Here is a 13,311-nt window from a genome sequence, read left to right as displayed (position 1 = left end):
GCGGTGGGAGGGGGGTGGGGGGCGAAGACAGCGGAGCAGCGAGAGGGAGAAGGAGAGGCTGAAAACCGTGAACCGAAGCACTGCAATCACCGTCACCGCTGCTACTACTACTACCGCAGCTAGCAGCGACACATTGCTGCTCCCGCCGCCGCCCTGGGTGCCCCCCGCCGCCGCCATGGGAACTCCGCATCAGTCGCTCCAACCGCCGCTTTGTCCGTGGGCCATGTCGTGATCCGTGGGCTCCGCAAGCGGGTTTTCTCTCCGTGATCCCGACCGAGGCGAGGAGGCGAAAGGGAGGAAGAGGAGGAGGAGGGAGGGGAGGAAAGTGGTGGTGGTGGGGAAGATGTTCGCCTCGGTGGGGCCTCGGGGCGCCCCTCGCCCACCCGTCGCTCCGGCCATCCCGGAACCGGACCTGAGCCATCTGACGGAGGACGAGAGGAAGATCATCATGGCTGTGCTGGCTCGGCAACGGGAGGAGGAGGCGAAGGAGGATGCCATGTTAAAGTAAGAGAGAGAGAGAAAAAAGAGAGAGAGAGAGAGAGAGAGAGAGAGAGAGAGAGAGAGAGAGAGAGAGAGAGAGAGAAGGAGAGGGGTAGTGTGAGAGAGAGACTGGGCCCGATGGGCTATTTATGTATGTGGTAAACCTCGGTCTCCATTCTGATTGTTTTTCAGCATGGGGAAGCAGTGTATGTGTGTGTGTGTGTGTGTGTGTGTGTGTGTGTGTGTGTGCCTACATCATGCAGGTCCCTCCACTCTCTCACTCCAGGCCCATGTACAGATGTGTGCAGCTGTACCATGCAGGGTCCACATCCTCTACTCTGGTCCAGTGTGATGCTCACACTGACTGTGCTGGGTCAGGTGTAACTTTGCTCAGGAGAGAGGAAGAAGAGGTTGGTGGGAGGATGAAGGGGTGTGTCACCACACCATCATCATCAGCAGCATCATGCTCCACTCAGATGAAAAAACAAGGTCTTATTTCTCATGAGAACTTGTCTCCCTAACATCAAGTGGCTAATTGACTTTTGTTTCATTTATAGATGCAGCAGGAAATGGCAGAAGCCTCCCTGGCGTTGAGTGTAGTAAAAGTAAAAACCCCTCTCTGTTGGCTTTCTCTGTGAGCATCCATCTCAACAGCTGCTGTTCCCAGCTCTGGGGTGCGGTTGAGCCTTTCCCAGCCGTATGCACTGTATGTAGGCCAGTGCTCTTGCAACACACACATTGCACAGGCTGTTATAGAACCAGTAGTCCTGTAACAGTGTGAGGAAAGGTGCCTGTGTAATGTCCTAATGTCATTTGAATCAGGAGTGACTAACTGTGTGCACCCCCCCTCCTTCTCCTTTTTATCTACCATCATACATACATGCAGGGTGAAAAGTCTCATCTGGATTTATTTTTCACTGTAATCGGTGTAGAAATCCACCCCCCCCCCAAGTTAAAATTATGCCTTTTCTCACGTTTTCGGCATGGTGTGCATGAAGCTGCACGAGAAAGATAGACCGACCCACCTAAGCGAGGCGCTCCTCAAGCTTTATGTCTCTGTTCTATTTTAAGCCCCCTGTGCGGACTGATAGCCCAGCACTGGAACGGAGGATCGATTCATTGCATCTAAAGAAGGAAATGTCCAATACATGGCTCCGGCTATATATTCCGGCTAAGTGGCTATGCATCATTTTCAGTAGTTTATTAGCAGTCGTGGATTCACTCATATCAGCACATACATGTCTTAACCTATATTTGCTTCAGCATCGTTTCCCCTCATCACTGCTTGGATTGAGATCGCAGTAGCAGAGCAGTGTGTGTGTGTGCCTTTACGAACTGCACTGAAAAGCTTTGCACTGGTTGACTAATACATTCATGGTGAGTGTACTAGCAGTAGGGCAGTGTGGGTTGTAATGCAGAGAGGCAGGGAATAAACTACTCTTATGAGAATTTTTAAATACACTTACCGTCAGATGCGTTGCTTTTAAAGCATAGGATTACAGCAGATAGCCATAGCCACTTCTCACTTCACTGATTAAACTATTAGCTCAATGGAAGTGAATTCTGGCATTGTCTTACAATCACCTCATGTCAGCATTAGCCTTAATAAGTCAAATGTATAATTTATTTAGATTTCACAGTGATAGTAAATGTCAGCACCCTCTTTTTGAAGGTAATATCATGTGCTGAATGTGTCTCAGTCCGTGATAAATACACAGGAAACACATTGATATCCATTGTTAAAGCTTAAGTGGATGAAAAATGTAAGGTGCGTGGTGTTTTTCGCATCTATTGACTATAAATGTGCTATTATACTCCCTATATTTCCTATATTTTAGATATTTTAGCTAATCTATCTACAATGCATAACAAGGATTCAACAGTATCGGTATTGTTTCAGAAATTCTCAAAAAAAGTAACATTACGGTATGCAAAATACTGCTGGAAAAACCTATACCTGTGCTATCTGTACAATACAGTACATCTTTGTGTGATTGGGATATTTGTGTATACAAGGTAACAGAAGCCAAGGAATTGGTCATACACAGTGGACCCTTGCCCTACCCTAACCCTAACCTGATATGAATGACTGGGACTGATAACGGAAACACAATTGTATTTAAAGATAGTGTATAAAACATGCTTGTTTTTTTGAGGCCAGTATTGGTGCTGTTAGCAATCCGAAGAATATAAATGGTGCGTCTGTGGTCATTAGAATAACTGCTAAGCATTTTGTCAACCATGCTGTAGTATTTAAGAAATGTGAATGTATTTTATTCTGTCTTTCATTGGCTTCCATTCATTTTCATTCAATTCAAGAAAGTGAATGAAAACCAATGGATCCTTAAATGTTGGAACACATACATGAATCACAATATAAGTATGCAATTTGGAAATAGGCAGTGCACTTTTCCAGAGTAATCCGAGGACGTCCCATCTACCTCAATCACTACTTATTTTAAAAATAGCATAACAATGCAGCGGGTGGTGAGAATCCTTAAGAAGCAAAGAGATATCACCGGTCCTGATGTGCATAAAGTGTCTCACAATCAGAGGGGCACCCACAGTGTTGACGATGAAAAGACATGTATGCTTTAGAAAGCGTGGGTGTTGGCGGGGATTTTTCTCTCAAGTTTCCTCTGTGATCTAACGGATCAGAGAACAGTGTTCATGTTTATGGATGAGATGGTTTGGAATCACATCGTCAATGTGTGAGTGGACATATTGAAAGCGTCTCATTGTTGTCAAAAGCTGGCCATCGACGCCTTTAGGTATATCTTTGGCGCGGCAATACGATTTTTAATTTTCTTTGGGTTTGTTTGGTTGGAACTCAGAAAACTATCTGTACTAGGTTGCTATGCTTTTATAACTGAATTATGACACAATTCATAATAAGTAATGTCTTCCTCATTTCCTGTGTTTCAGAGAGGAGAAGCCTATCCAAGCAAGAACGGTGAACCTGGTTGGGCAGAAGAAACCTCCGCAACAAAATGATGTCCGGTGAGTGGCAACAGATATTTTTCAACCAATTTCTTTGTTAACTTGGACTTTAAAAAGAAATGAAATAGATGCTTTTGCGTCACTTTTACTTACTTCTGCCTGAGTGGTCCAAAAACAGCCGGCAATCAGGAGCTGGCAGTATGTTTTTTTTTTGCCTCACATTCATGTTTTGTTGTGAAAGCTATTTTACACCTTGGATGAGTCAACAGTATAAAAGACAAACTGTTGTTCTGATGCTTTCTTATGCAAGCGTGAGTTAAGCCTTTATGATGGGATTTGTATGGTCGTTGAATGGCATTGCAAAGGCACCTCACCTACGCTTTTTGATTTATATTTACCAACTTTCTTGCCCTAGTTTGTTCCTACATGATCACAACAAAAGAAGAACAAAGTAACATTTATGCATCAGATCTTCTGTAGGGTTAACATTTGTATTAAGGCAAACATTCAGTTAATATAGTAGTTTTAGGTTAGCTTGTATAAAAAGTGGCAAGTGTGACGCATCACATAAGGCTAAACAAAAGCTTGGTTTTTCCACATGGGGGTGGAGACTTAACCCTAACCCTACTCACAATCGCTCTTTAAGCTAGTTTGCTGGCTTTTGGCTTAATTAGTCGCCTACCGGACAAGTCAAGTTTTCCACCCCTTTGCATCAGATTACAATAATAGCCTGTTTTTGACAGTAGGAGGGATTATATCTATCACCTAGGGGTTTTTAAAGTAACTAAACTTGCAAAGATAGTGTAAGTGGACAAGCTGTAGGAACGTTTTCAGTATATGAAAAGGTAAATCCAAACAGGATGGATAAAAAACCTAAGGTCAGCGTTAAGTAAGCGCAGCAAGCTAGTTCTTATTACAAAAGTCAACATGGTGGTTTGTAACCAGTTGTTCCAACAAACCAATCTGAATCTGCTAATCCTCCAGATGTTGTAGCGATAATATTTTAACTGTGGCTTCTTAGAATCTTGAGTACTGTAGTATTCCATGGTAGATGACAGACCAAACAGAAAATCTGTAACTTCTCAGAAACATTTGAATATTGGTTAAACTATACCAATAATATCGATAACGCATCATGAGGTTATCAAAGCAACCCGTGATGTTGACTGACATTGAAGTTGTTATAAAAAAATGTACTCTAATTTGCAAGTTCACATTGGGAAATATACTTTCAGCTTCAGAGATGCCGACCTCTTTTCGCCTGTAAACATGCAAATCATGGATCTTTTCTATCGAAGCCTTCCAACTAGTATCATACTGAGAAGGTAGGTGGTTAGCGGTTAGCTTACACTGAAATATTGACTCCCACCTTGTCTCAAATGAGTGGGGATGGATGCTTGATGGGTTGATCAGGAGCCCTTCTTTGTAACAGTTCAGCTTGGTCCCTCTCGCTTTGTATAAAGCCTGGTTATTTTGTTGGTGTTTTCTGAATTGAAGCCTTTTTTGAACAAGACGTCTCTTTCCCTCTTTGATGTTATGGGAGCATCCCTGTCCCCACTGGCTTATTTGCACGTCAACATGCGAGTTTCCGCACGTTTATGCTCGCAGTGACCTCTGCAGCCAGTAATGTATTTTTTCCTGCCGCACAATGATCAAAGGATAAAGCTTGTTTATGTCTGCACTTAATGTGTGTTGGAGTGTGTGTGTGTGTGTGTGTGTGTGTGTGTGTGTGTGTGTGTGTGTGTGTGTGTGTGTGTGTGTGTGTGTGTGTGTGTGTGTGTGTGTGTGTGTGTGTGTGTGTGTGTGTGTGTGTGTGTTGTTGGATCAGAGTAGAGTGAGGTGGGATTACAGAGTAAGTCAGCTGGAGCACATCTTCTTCTCTGAGGAATCCCCCTATATGGCCCCCGTTTGTAACATTATATGCCTTTTCGGTGAGTATTCCCCACATTATTCAAAGTCAGTATCTTATCACTGTGCCTTTTGCAGGGTCCATTCACAATATAATGTCACGACAGATATTTAAATGAAAACCACAACAAAACAGGAGAACTGTTTGAGGCTATTTTATGATTTCTAATGTTTTGTTTTGGACAGAAACTATGGTGTGTTAAAAAGTGTTAGCTTGGGTTTTCACTGGAACTTTCTGCATTGGTTCCCCCACATTTCTAACACTACGGTCTGTCTATCTTAAATAGGGAGAACTGATACTATGATATCAAGTCAAAGCTAAGTATCTTTTAAAAACATGACCATTCTCGTTTTTCACAAGTCCCCTTAGATTTGTCAGGACTCCAGACCAACCAGCGTCATATCATCCAATAGAAAAAGGGCCACAGTAGACTCACTTTCAACTCTTCCACACCCAATTCTACATTCGAATAACTAATCCGATTTGAAATCGACAGGAGAGCTAATTAACTTTAGATGTAAGCAGCCAATACAAATAGGTTAATTAGGGTTAGGGTTAGGGTTAAGGGGGTTTGATTCACACTATGCAATCATTTATGGTACATTAGATTACATTATATGTTATCGTGCTGACACTTTTATCCAATGACAAAATCATAAATACAGTTTGAAAGAGATGTTTTCACCCAAATATAAAATAGATATCAGAGAGAGAATTATGACCTGTTTATTATTCTCACAATTACCAGAATGCAAACAATAATAAAAGATAGTGTATGTTGAATGACATGGAATTCTACATTTAAATTAAACATGTTAAGGTATCAAATGATAATTTTTGGAATCTTTTCTGGAATTTGGGTAAATTACTAATGAGATTGTACTTATTGTGTGTACATTTGACAGCTAATTTAAATGCAATGTATATTTCTGTTATTGTGACATCCCCAGTCTGAACACAGCTTTATAATGTTGGTTTAGAGTTATCTTATTGAACTGAATTTTTCATTCTCTCACACAGTATAACCAGGAACATAGAGTTAGCCTTCTTATTTTATTTCAATAGAGAAACCATTGCAATTTGTCAGTAAGTATAAGCTGGAAGTAAGCTGGAAAGCTGACAACAAGATAAATGCAAATGTAATTCAAGATCAATTGCTTTCTTTTAAACTAGAGATTTAAGATTATTTGGCATCCTTGGAATTGACTTATTCTAGCTGATAAAATACCTACGTGGTCATTTTATGAGCATGTATGGTTAGCATTCATAGCTGGGACTTAATTAACCCAATCCATATTTCTTAACGTCACTGGTCATTCCTGAACTAATTTTAGTAAGTGAAATGCAACAAAGCGCAGGGAAACCCTGGAAGGCAGACATGAGCTGATCGTTGTGTATTTCTCAAGGCATAATATTTATTCACAGATGTCTGAAGGAAATAAAGTGGGCAGGGAGAGCTGGCAGGTGATGGTCACTTCCTGCTGAGTGTTTGCCAGGTTGTTCGGCAGAATGGACTTCTGGTGATCTGTCGATGGAGCTGCTGGCGATGTAAACGCTCTGTAAGAGAAAAGGTCTTGTTCTAAACATGACCCATTGTACTATTGAGTTCATCACCCGAGAGTTTTAAATAAGCCCAAGAGTTGTAGAGGTTTCTGAGCCTGTAGGGGAACATGTAATCCTTTAGCTGTAGTTAATCATTATATGCAAGGCTTTCAAATGATAATATCACTGTGTTATTATCGAGCGTGCGTACCTGAATGCACTCTTGTATGTTCTCTTGAAGGTTCACCATTCAATATATCAGTGTCCCATGGAGTTTAATCAACTCATTTAGACCCCTATTTACACGGGAACGTTTGCGTTTACGCACCTTATGCGTTTTCAAAAAAGTATTCCGTTCACACGCATTCGATTCATTTAACGTATCCGTTCACACGAGACCGCTCGACCCGCTGGAAACGCTGTAGTACATATGCCGGGCCTGTATGTGGCGCTGCTGCCACCAAAAAATACACCAAAAGCAGCGAAGAAGACCCCGGAGCATGGTTGCCATGGTTGCCCTTCTGTTTATTCTACGCGGTGGACGGCATGTGCTCCTGCTGTAATTCTCTCCGGTAGTCCACCAGCAGATGAAAAACACCCACCTCTTTCAAGGGACGAGGGAACCGTGCGGCAGAGTTTCCTTTAAAAATGTTTTCCCCTGTCAACATGTCCGTTAAAGTTTAAATCTTCCGGACAAAATTAGAAAAGTGCCGGTCGATGCCATCGATTACTGTACACTATAATGAAATATAAAGACTTGTAAAAAAAAAAAAGTGCCGGTCAGAGGTCTTCTTGAGCTTTAAAACAAATTGATAACGACTCTATATAATAATATAAGAATAATAAATGGAGCCTCTCTTTTCCTCCCCCTCTTCTGACAGCCCAGCAGCTGATCTCTGAGCAGACGTGGGGAGAGGGAGGCGGGGCTATTTCATCGTTATCAGAAAATGATCGTATAGGGCGTACACACAGAGCCGTTTGACCCCCCAGAGCATTCCGTTTGCAGATCTATCCACCTTGGGACCCGTTATCGTTTGCGGGGTCCGTTTCTATCGTTTTGTTATGGCCTCGTGTTAACGAAAGGGCTATACGCAAGAGAAACTATGCAGATACAACCCGTATCGTCCTTGCGTAAACGGGGTCTAAGTCCCACTTCCTCCATTACTATTTATTTTTTGGGAAACCAACCAATGACTTACAGCTTGACATAAATGTAGCAGTAGCAGGGTGTTTTTCTTTCTGGAAGAAATTGGTGCAGTTCAATATGTCCCGGTCAATTATCCTAACCCTAACCCCCTGGAGAAATGAGAGAAATAATCTGTGTTTATCAGGTTTACCACAATTGATAGGCAGGTAGATTTCAAAAGCGGCTGCTACAATTCCAATTCAATGATTGAAAGGCATGATCTGCTTTACCTGCTTGACCTTTTCTTTTACACCAAAATGTTTGTCTTCTGGTTTTTTAAAGATGTTTTCAAACGATCTACCAATGAACAAGAAGTGACTTAATGACCTGCTAATGAGTGTATTTGCCACCAATTGTTTTACTGAAAGTAATGCGGATCATTCACGTGGAATGGTCTTCAAATGAGCTAAACAGGATGTTATTTAAATGTTGAAATGATTTTCCTGGTGAAAGAATATTGTAAACTGTAATTAACCGATAACAGAAACCAAGCAGAAACCGAAACCCTAATTGATCTAGATTTGCTTGCCTTTAGCACCACAACACCTGACTGGTAGGTTTGGTCACATTTTGTGTCAATACTTCTCACAAGCGTACATTATACTCCTGTCCGTCCGTCCCGTCCCCATGTATGCACAGTGAACCCCATTGCTCCTGTACAGGCAGCACAGATGTACAGCAGTGTAAAGGTGTTTACACTTCACATGACTAAATATGATTGGCCAGGTGTCTCCTGAAAGCAGGGTTCCATGGCGATGGCCCAGAAGCCCCATAGTAACCTCAGTGACCCCTGGGATTGGCAAGTAGTCACTTCCTTATTTCCTTCTGGGATGCGCTGTTATCCTGGTCCTCCAATGGGTTTCGGCTCCAGCTGGGACCAGGGGAGGGACTTGACTCACTCTCACTTACATTTCTGTATGCTTGAGAGAGTTCCATCTTTACTGGATGGAACGTAATGCTTATTTATTAACTGTGGTAATGGGTCATTTTTTACTTGACTTTGATATGAACCAAGCGTTTTATGATCACACTTTGGAGTATACAGCATGGATGTATAAGGAGTACTGGATACAGCGTTGGGGGCGGGGCTACTATAATTTCTATTAAAGGTCCCATGTCTTGGCCATTTCTACTGGTCATAATTCCATTGTTGAGGTCTACTAGAATAAATGTACATTGTTCAATGTTCCAAACTCACATTGGTTTCTCATACAGCATCTCTGTATAGCATGTGTATTCACTCTCTGTCCTACACGCCTTGTTGGAGCTCCTGCTCCCCCCCTCCAACCACCGTTACAGCGGAACATCAGTGTTTATGTTTTACAATGGCGTTTGTTAACAACCAGAAAATGACACCAGTAAGGACAAACAGATGAGAATGCTGCGTGGGGTCTGGGTGCCGTGTTGGTGGGACGCTAGTCCGCCCTGTGGGGCTCGAGGAGCGGACAGTGTGAGGTGGATCACTGGTGTAGTTTCCTGGTTGCTGCGTGGGGTAGCGGTCCGCGGTGTCCCGCTGGTCTATATCCAGCATCCAGGGAAACACAGCGGGAAATCCACCTCACACTGTCTGCTCCGGGAGCCTCGTGGGGCGGACTCCTGAGCTGCTCGGGAGTCCACCCTGGCAGAGGGTGTGCCTATTGTTCTATAGCTGTGTGTCAATTGGTATATTTGGACTTAGTGACGTCAATAGGCCCTGGAAGAAAACAATGGAAAAAGAGAAATCTCCAACGAGGCGTTCTGGGGCAGCATAGACAGGTATTTTCTGTGTTAGAGTTTGACTCGCTACAGGGTGTACTTTGAGGGTTTTTGACTCTGTAGACCGTTTACATGCAGAAAAAGCTACATAACACACAAGGGGACAGGTAATAACCAGAAAACCATATGATGGGACCTTTAAAGTTGTTAGCGGTGCATGAAGCAAAAAAAGGAGCGACTGTAGATTCAAAAAGCAACTGGATTTTGCGGGACTAGGGCCAATAGAGCATGCGTTGTTGTGTTCCCTAAGCCCCACCTCGGCTCAGTGCCCACTCCAATGAATGGAGAGGAAAAATAACTCTGAATTTGGCTTTTAGTGAATATTACAATTGTTAGACCCTAATGATTTAAAAAAGGACTATAAGTGTTCGTGCTGGGTAGTTGATTGAGCATTAAAAACAATGACTGATTTACAGACGTCTATTTTTGGTCCCAATGACGTCATGGACTGAAACGAAAGGGGTATAAATCTCCCCGCATGTATAAAACTGAATTCAAGCAAAATAACCGCTCCTCTTCCACTACTAGTTGGAAATACATTGAGTCACTGCAGCTTCTAAAGTTAATCCAGTCTCTGCCGCAACAACAAGCCACTGACATATTGTTGCAACACAACAATTTGACATATTTCTACAGTAAATGTCACAATTCAAAATTAAAAAAGGGGGGAAACCATTTCCATATTGGATATTCTTGACTTGGCAACCATAGCTGCAAAGATTAGTCAACATAATCAGTATCTATTTGGATAAACGATTTAATATTTGTAGGGAATTCTTCATGCAAAACATTTTACATACCCAATGATTCATCTAGAAAAAGAGTCAGCAGATAAATGGATAATGATTTTTTTTTTTCAACCCCATCAGATCAAACCTTCTATATGTATGACTACATAGCAACGCTTCATGTAATTGCTTGTGTGGAGGAGTATTCGGGTATCTGTGTGCGTATACATGCTGTGTATGTCAGTGTGTGTATGCTGTGTATAGGTTTGTTTGTGCTGCCTGGCTGTGTATGGCGTTGCCAGGCCATATGGAGCTCTGTCTGGGGAGCACACTACCCACTTAGCTCTGCTGTTGGCTCTGGTGCTCTCTCCATCTGTCCCTCCTCTCTCTCTCATCCCGCCCTCCATCCCACCCTCTGTCTATCTCTTCCCCGGTTTTTCTCTGTATCTTTATCTACTGAATTGTTCTATTTATCTTTCTTTTTGTATTTCTTGGATCTTGTCTTTTTTGTATTTCCTTTATGTAAGTCTCTTCTTCAGTCTTCTAAACTGTGTGCTTAAACCTTCCTTAATTATTTGACCAAAAACAAGTGTGTGTGTTTGTATGTTAATGTATGGTTGTGTGTGACACACATTCTTCTTGGCACATTTTATTTTATTTTGGGGAGAATGCTATTGTTTTGCTCTGCTCTTGAACATTCACTGAGTTGAGAATGGTGAAGAGGTTCAGAGTTTGTGGCTGTTGTTGGTCAATTTTTCCAAATGACAGGTTGGGACCCTGGATTAAATAATCGATAAAAAGACAGGTGTGGGGGGGTCTTTTGTTGTTGTCAGCTCATTGACAACAAGTGTTAACACAGTACATGTTACGAAATCCTCCCTAATGTACCCCGGCCTTCCCACATCTAGCTGACATTAAAAAGTCCAGAGACTTCATTAAGAGTAATACGATTATTATGCTTCTTGCGTCATTCTTTTAAAAAAAAATGTGTTTGAAGCAGTATTTATAAGACGTCAGGCATGCAGTAGCACATGGTGTGCTCATTACATTTACCTGAAGTGTATTGGGATCAATTATAATCAGATTATAAGCACTGAGTTTGGAAGTCTGATATTAACCCACTAGGAAACTCTGTAGTAACTAAAAGGGCATTCTCCAAAAGAATGTATAACGAGTTCATTCTTGGCCCATGCTATACCCTTCTATGTTTCATAAAAATTGTTCCAGTAGTATTTTCATAATCCTGCTAACAAACAGAACAAACAAACCAACAAACGGTACCGAAAACATTACTTTCTTTTTGGAGGTAAACACAGCACTTAAAGTTATACCCGTATTTAAGTAACGTACCACTTGCATACTGGTGTCGAAAACAAGCAAACATTTATTTGTATAGGGTTAAATGAGCAGTCTGTAATGATTTAGAACTCTTTATCATCGTTGCTAGCCAGATACTGTAGCTAGCTAGATAACTAGCTAAGCTATCAGCAAAAATCTAGCCTTGGGATTTGCGATCTGCTCCAAAATATAACAAGTTCATCTTTGGCTCATGCTTCACTATTTAAGTAATGTACCACAGTTGTATTTGTTGAAATCAAGCCACCATTAATTCTCTAGGATTAATTGCGCAGTCTGCAATGATTTGGTAACTGATGCATATCCTCCATCCCCATAATTGAATGTGTTTTAGTCTGAATTGATACTTTTTGGCATCATAACGCCATTATTAAAGTTTCTCTGGAATTAAAAGGGTGATTTTAGCATAGCAAACAAGGCTCATCTGACTCTCTTGACTATTTGTTGATATCATATTGTTGCATAAGCTGTTCATATTATTCATTATGATCTAACTTGTGATAGACTGACATGGAAACCTGTGTAGCCCTTGTATTGATTCCACTTGATAGTTGCAATTAAAACAACAGGAAAATGTATGCAGCTCAAACATTGTGCTGCTTTTCAAAAAGGGAAATAACTGATGGTTATTAAAAGTAAGGTAAAAATAAACAGCATCACACTATGCCTGGTTAGTGTTGCCTGACTTTGTTTAAGTGTGGCGTTCTTAATCGGGCACTAGCTCCGAAGCGGCCCTGGAACCGCTTTGGTGGGAAAGGGTTACTAGAGCACCATTGTGTGTTTGTTTTTTTAAACCAATCACTTAAAGCTACAGACACAGAATCAGCACTTTTGAAACAGGGCTGAAACAGAGGGGTATATGGCATGCTACAACACACAATCTGTTTGGTAATTCGAGCCAAACACTTCAGAAACATGTTTAGTATATAACTGAGTGAGAACTATAATATATATTTGAGAAAAAGAGTATGATAGGGGACCTTTAAAAGACACTTTTCCTGTTGAAAGATCAGCACAATTTTAAAGGAATATGGAGGCAGAGAGGAGAGTTAGAGAGAAAAGTGTTAAAACGAAAAAACAAAACAAGAGCTAGAATAAAGAGTGAAGTGTATCCAGAGAAAGAGGAGGAAGGGAGAGGTGAGAAGAGTAGAGGGAGGGAAGGAGAAACTATCACGGAGAGAGTTGGTTTGGCGAGCCACCATCAGAAGCATCACATATTCTCATACTTCATTAAAACACCATTTTGGATTGCATCAACATTTTTCTTCTCTTTCGGAATTTGGGAACACTTCTCCATTGTCCTTGAGTGAATTTATAACCAAACCTTTCAAACCTCTCCTAAATAAATTCTAAATTCAATCAAAATCCAAAAAAGAGAAGAGCTATATATATGAAAGGGATGGGTGGATAGATAG

General features: G+C 41.5%; 2 protein-coding genes across 2 annotated transcripts in view; one reads left to right on the top strand and one right to left on the bottom strand.

Moving 5' to 3' along the window:
- The window catches only part of LOC104945494 (envoplakin-like), a 5,535-nt gene extending 5,358 nt beyond the window's left edge, over positions 1-177 (bottom strand). Inside the window, 1 exon segment of the mRNA XM_010771210.1 lies at positions 91-177. Within this exon segment, the coding sequence (XP_010769512.1) occupies positions 91-177 (87 nt within the window).
- LOC104945403 (regulating synaptic membrane exocytosis protein 1-like) overlaps positions 8-13,311 on the top strand; it is a 26,906-nt gene continuing 13,602 nt past the window's right edge. The window contains exons 1-2 of the mRNA XM_010771099.1: positions 8-504; positions 3,406-3,480. Of these exons, the coding sequence (XP_010769401.1) occupies positions 344-504; positions 3,406-3,480 (236 nt within the window). The 5' untranslated portion in view covers positions 8-343. The remainder of the gene's footprint in view (positions 505-3,405; positions 3,481-13,311) is intronic.

This window comes from Notothenia coriiceps, unplaced genomic scaffold (assembly GCF_000735185.1).
Source record: "Notothenia coriiceps isolate Sejong01 unplaced genomic scaffold, NC01 NC01_scaffold00000151, whole genome shotgun sequence".
NCBI lineage: Eukaryota > Metazoa > Chordata > Actinopteri > Perciformes > Nototheniidae > Notothenia > Notothenia coriiceps.
This window is presented reverse-complemented; position numbering and strand designations above follow the sequence as displayed.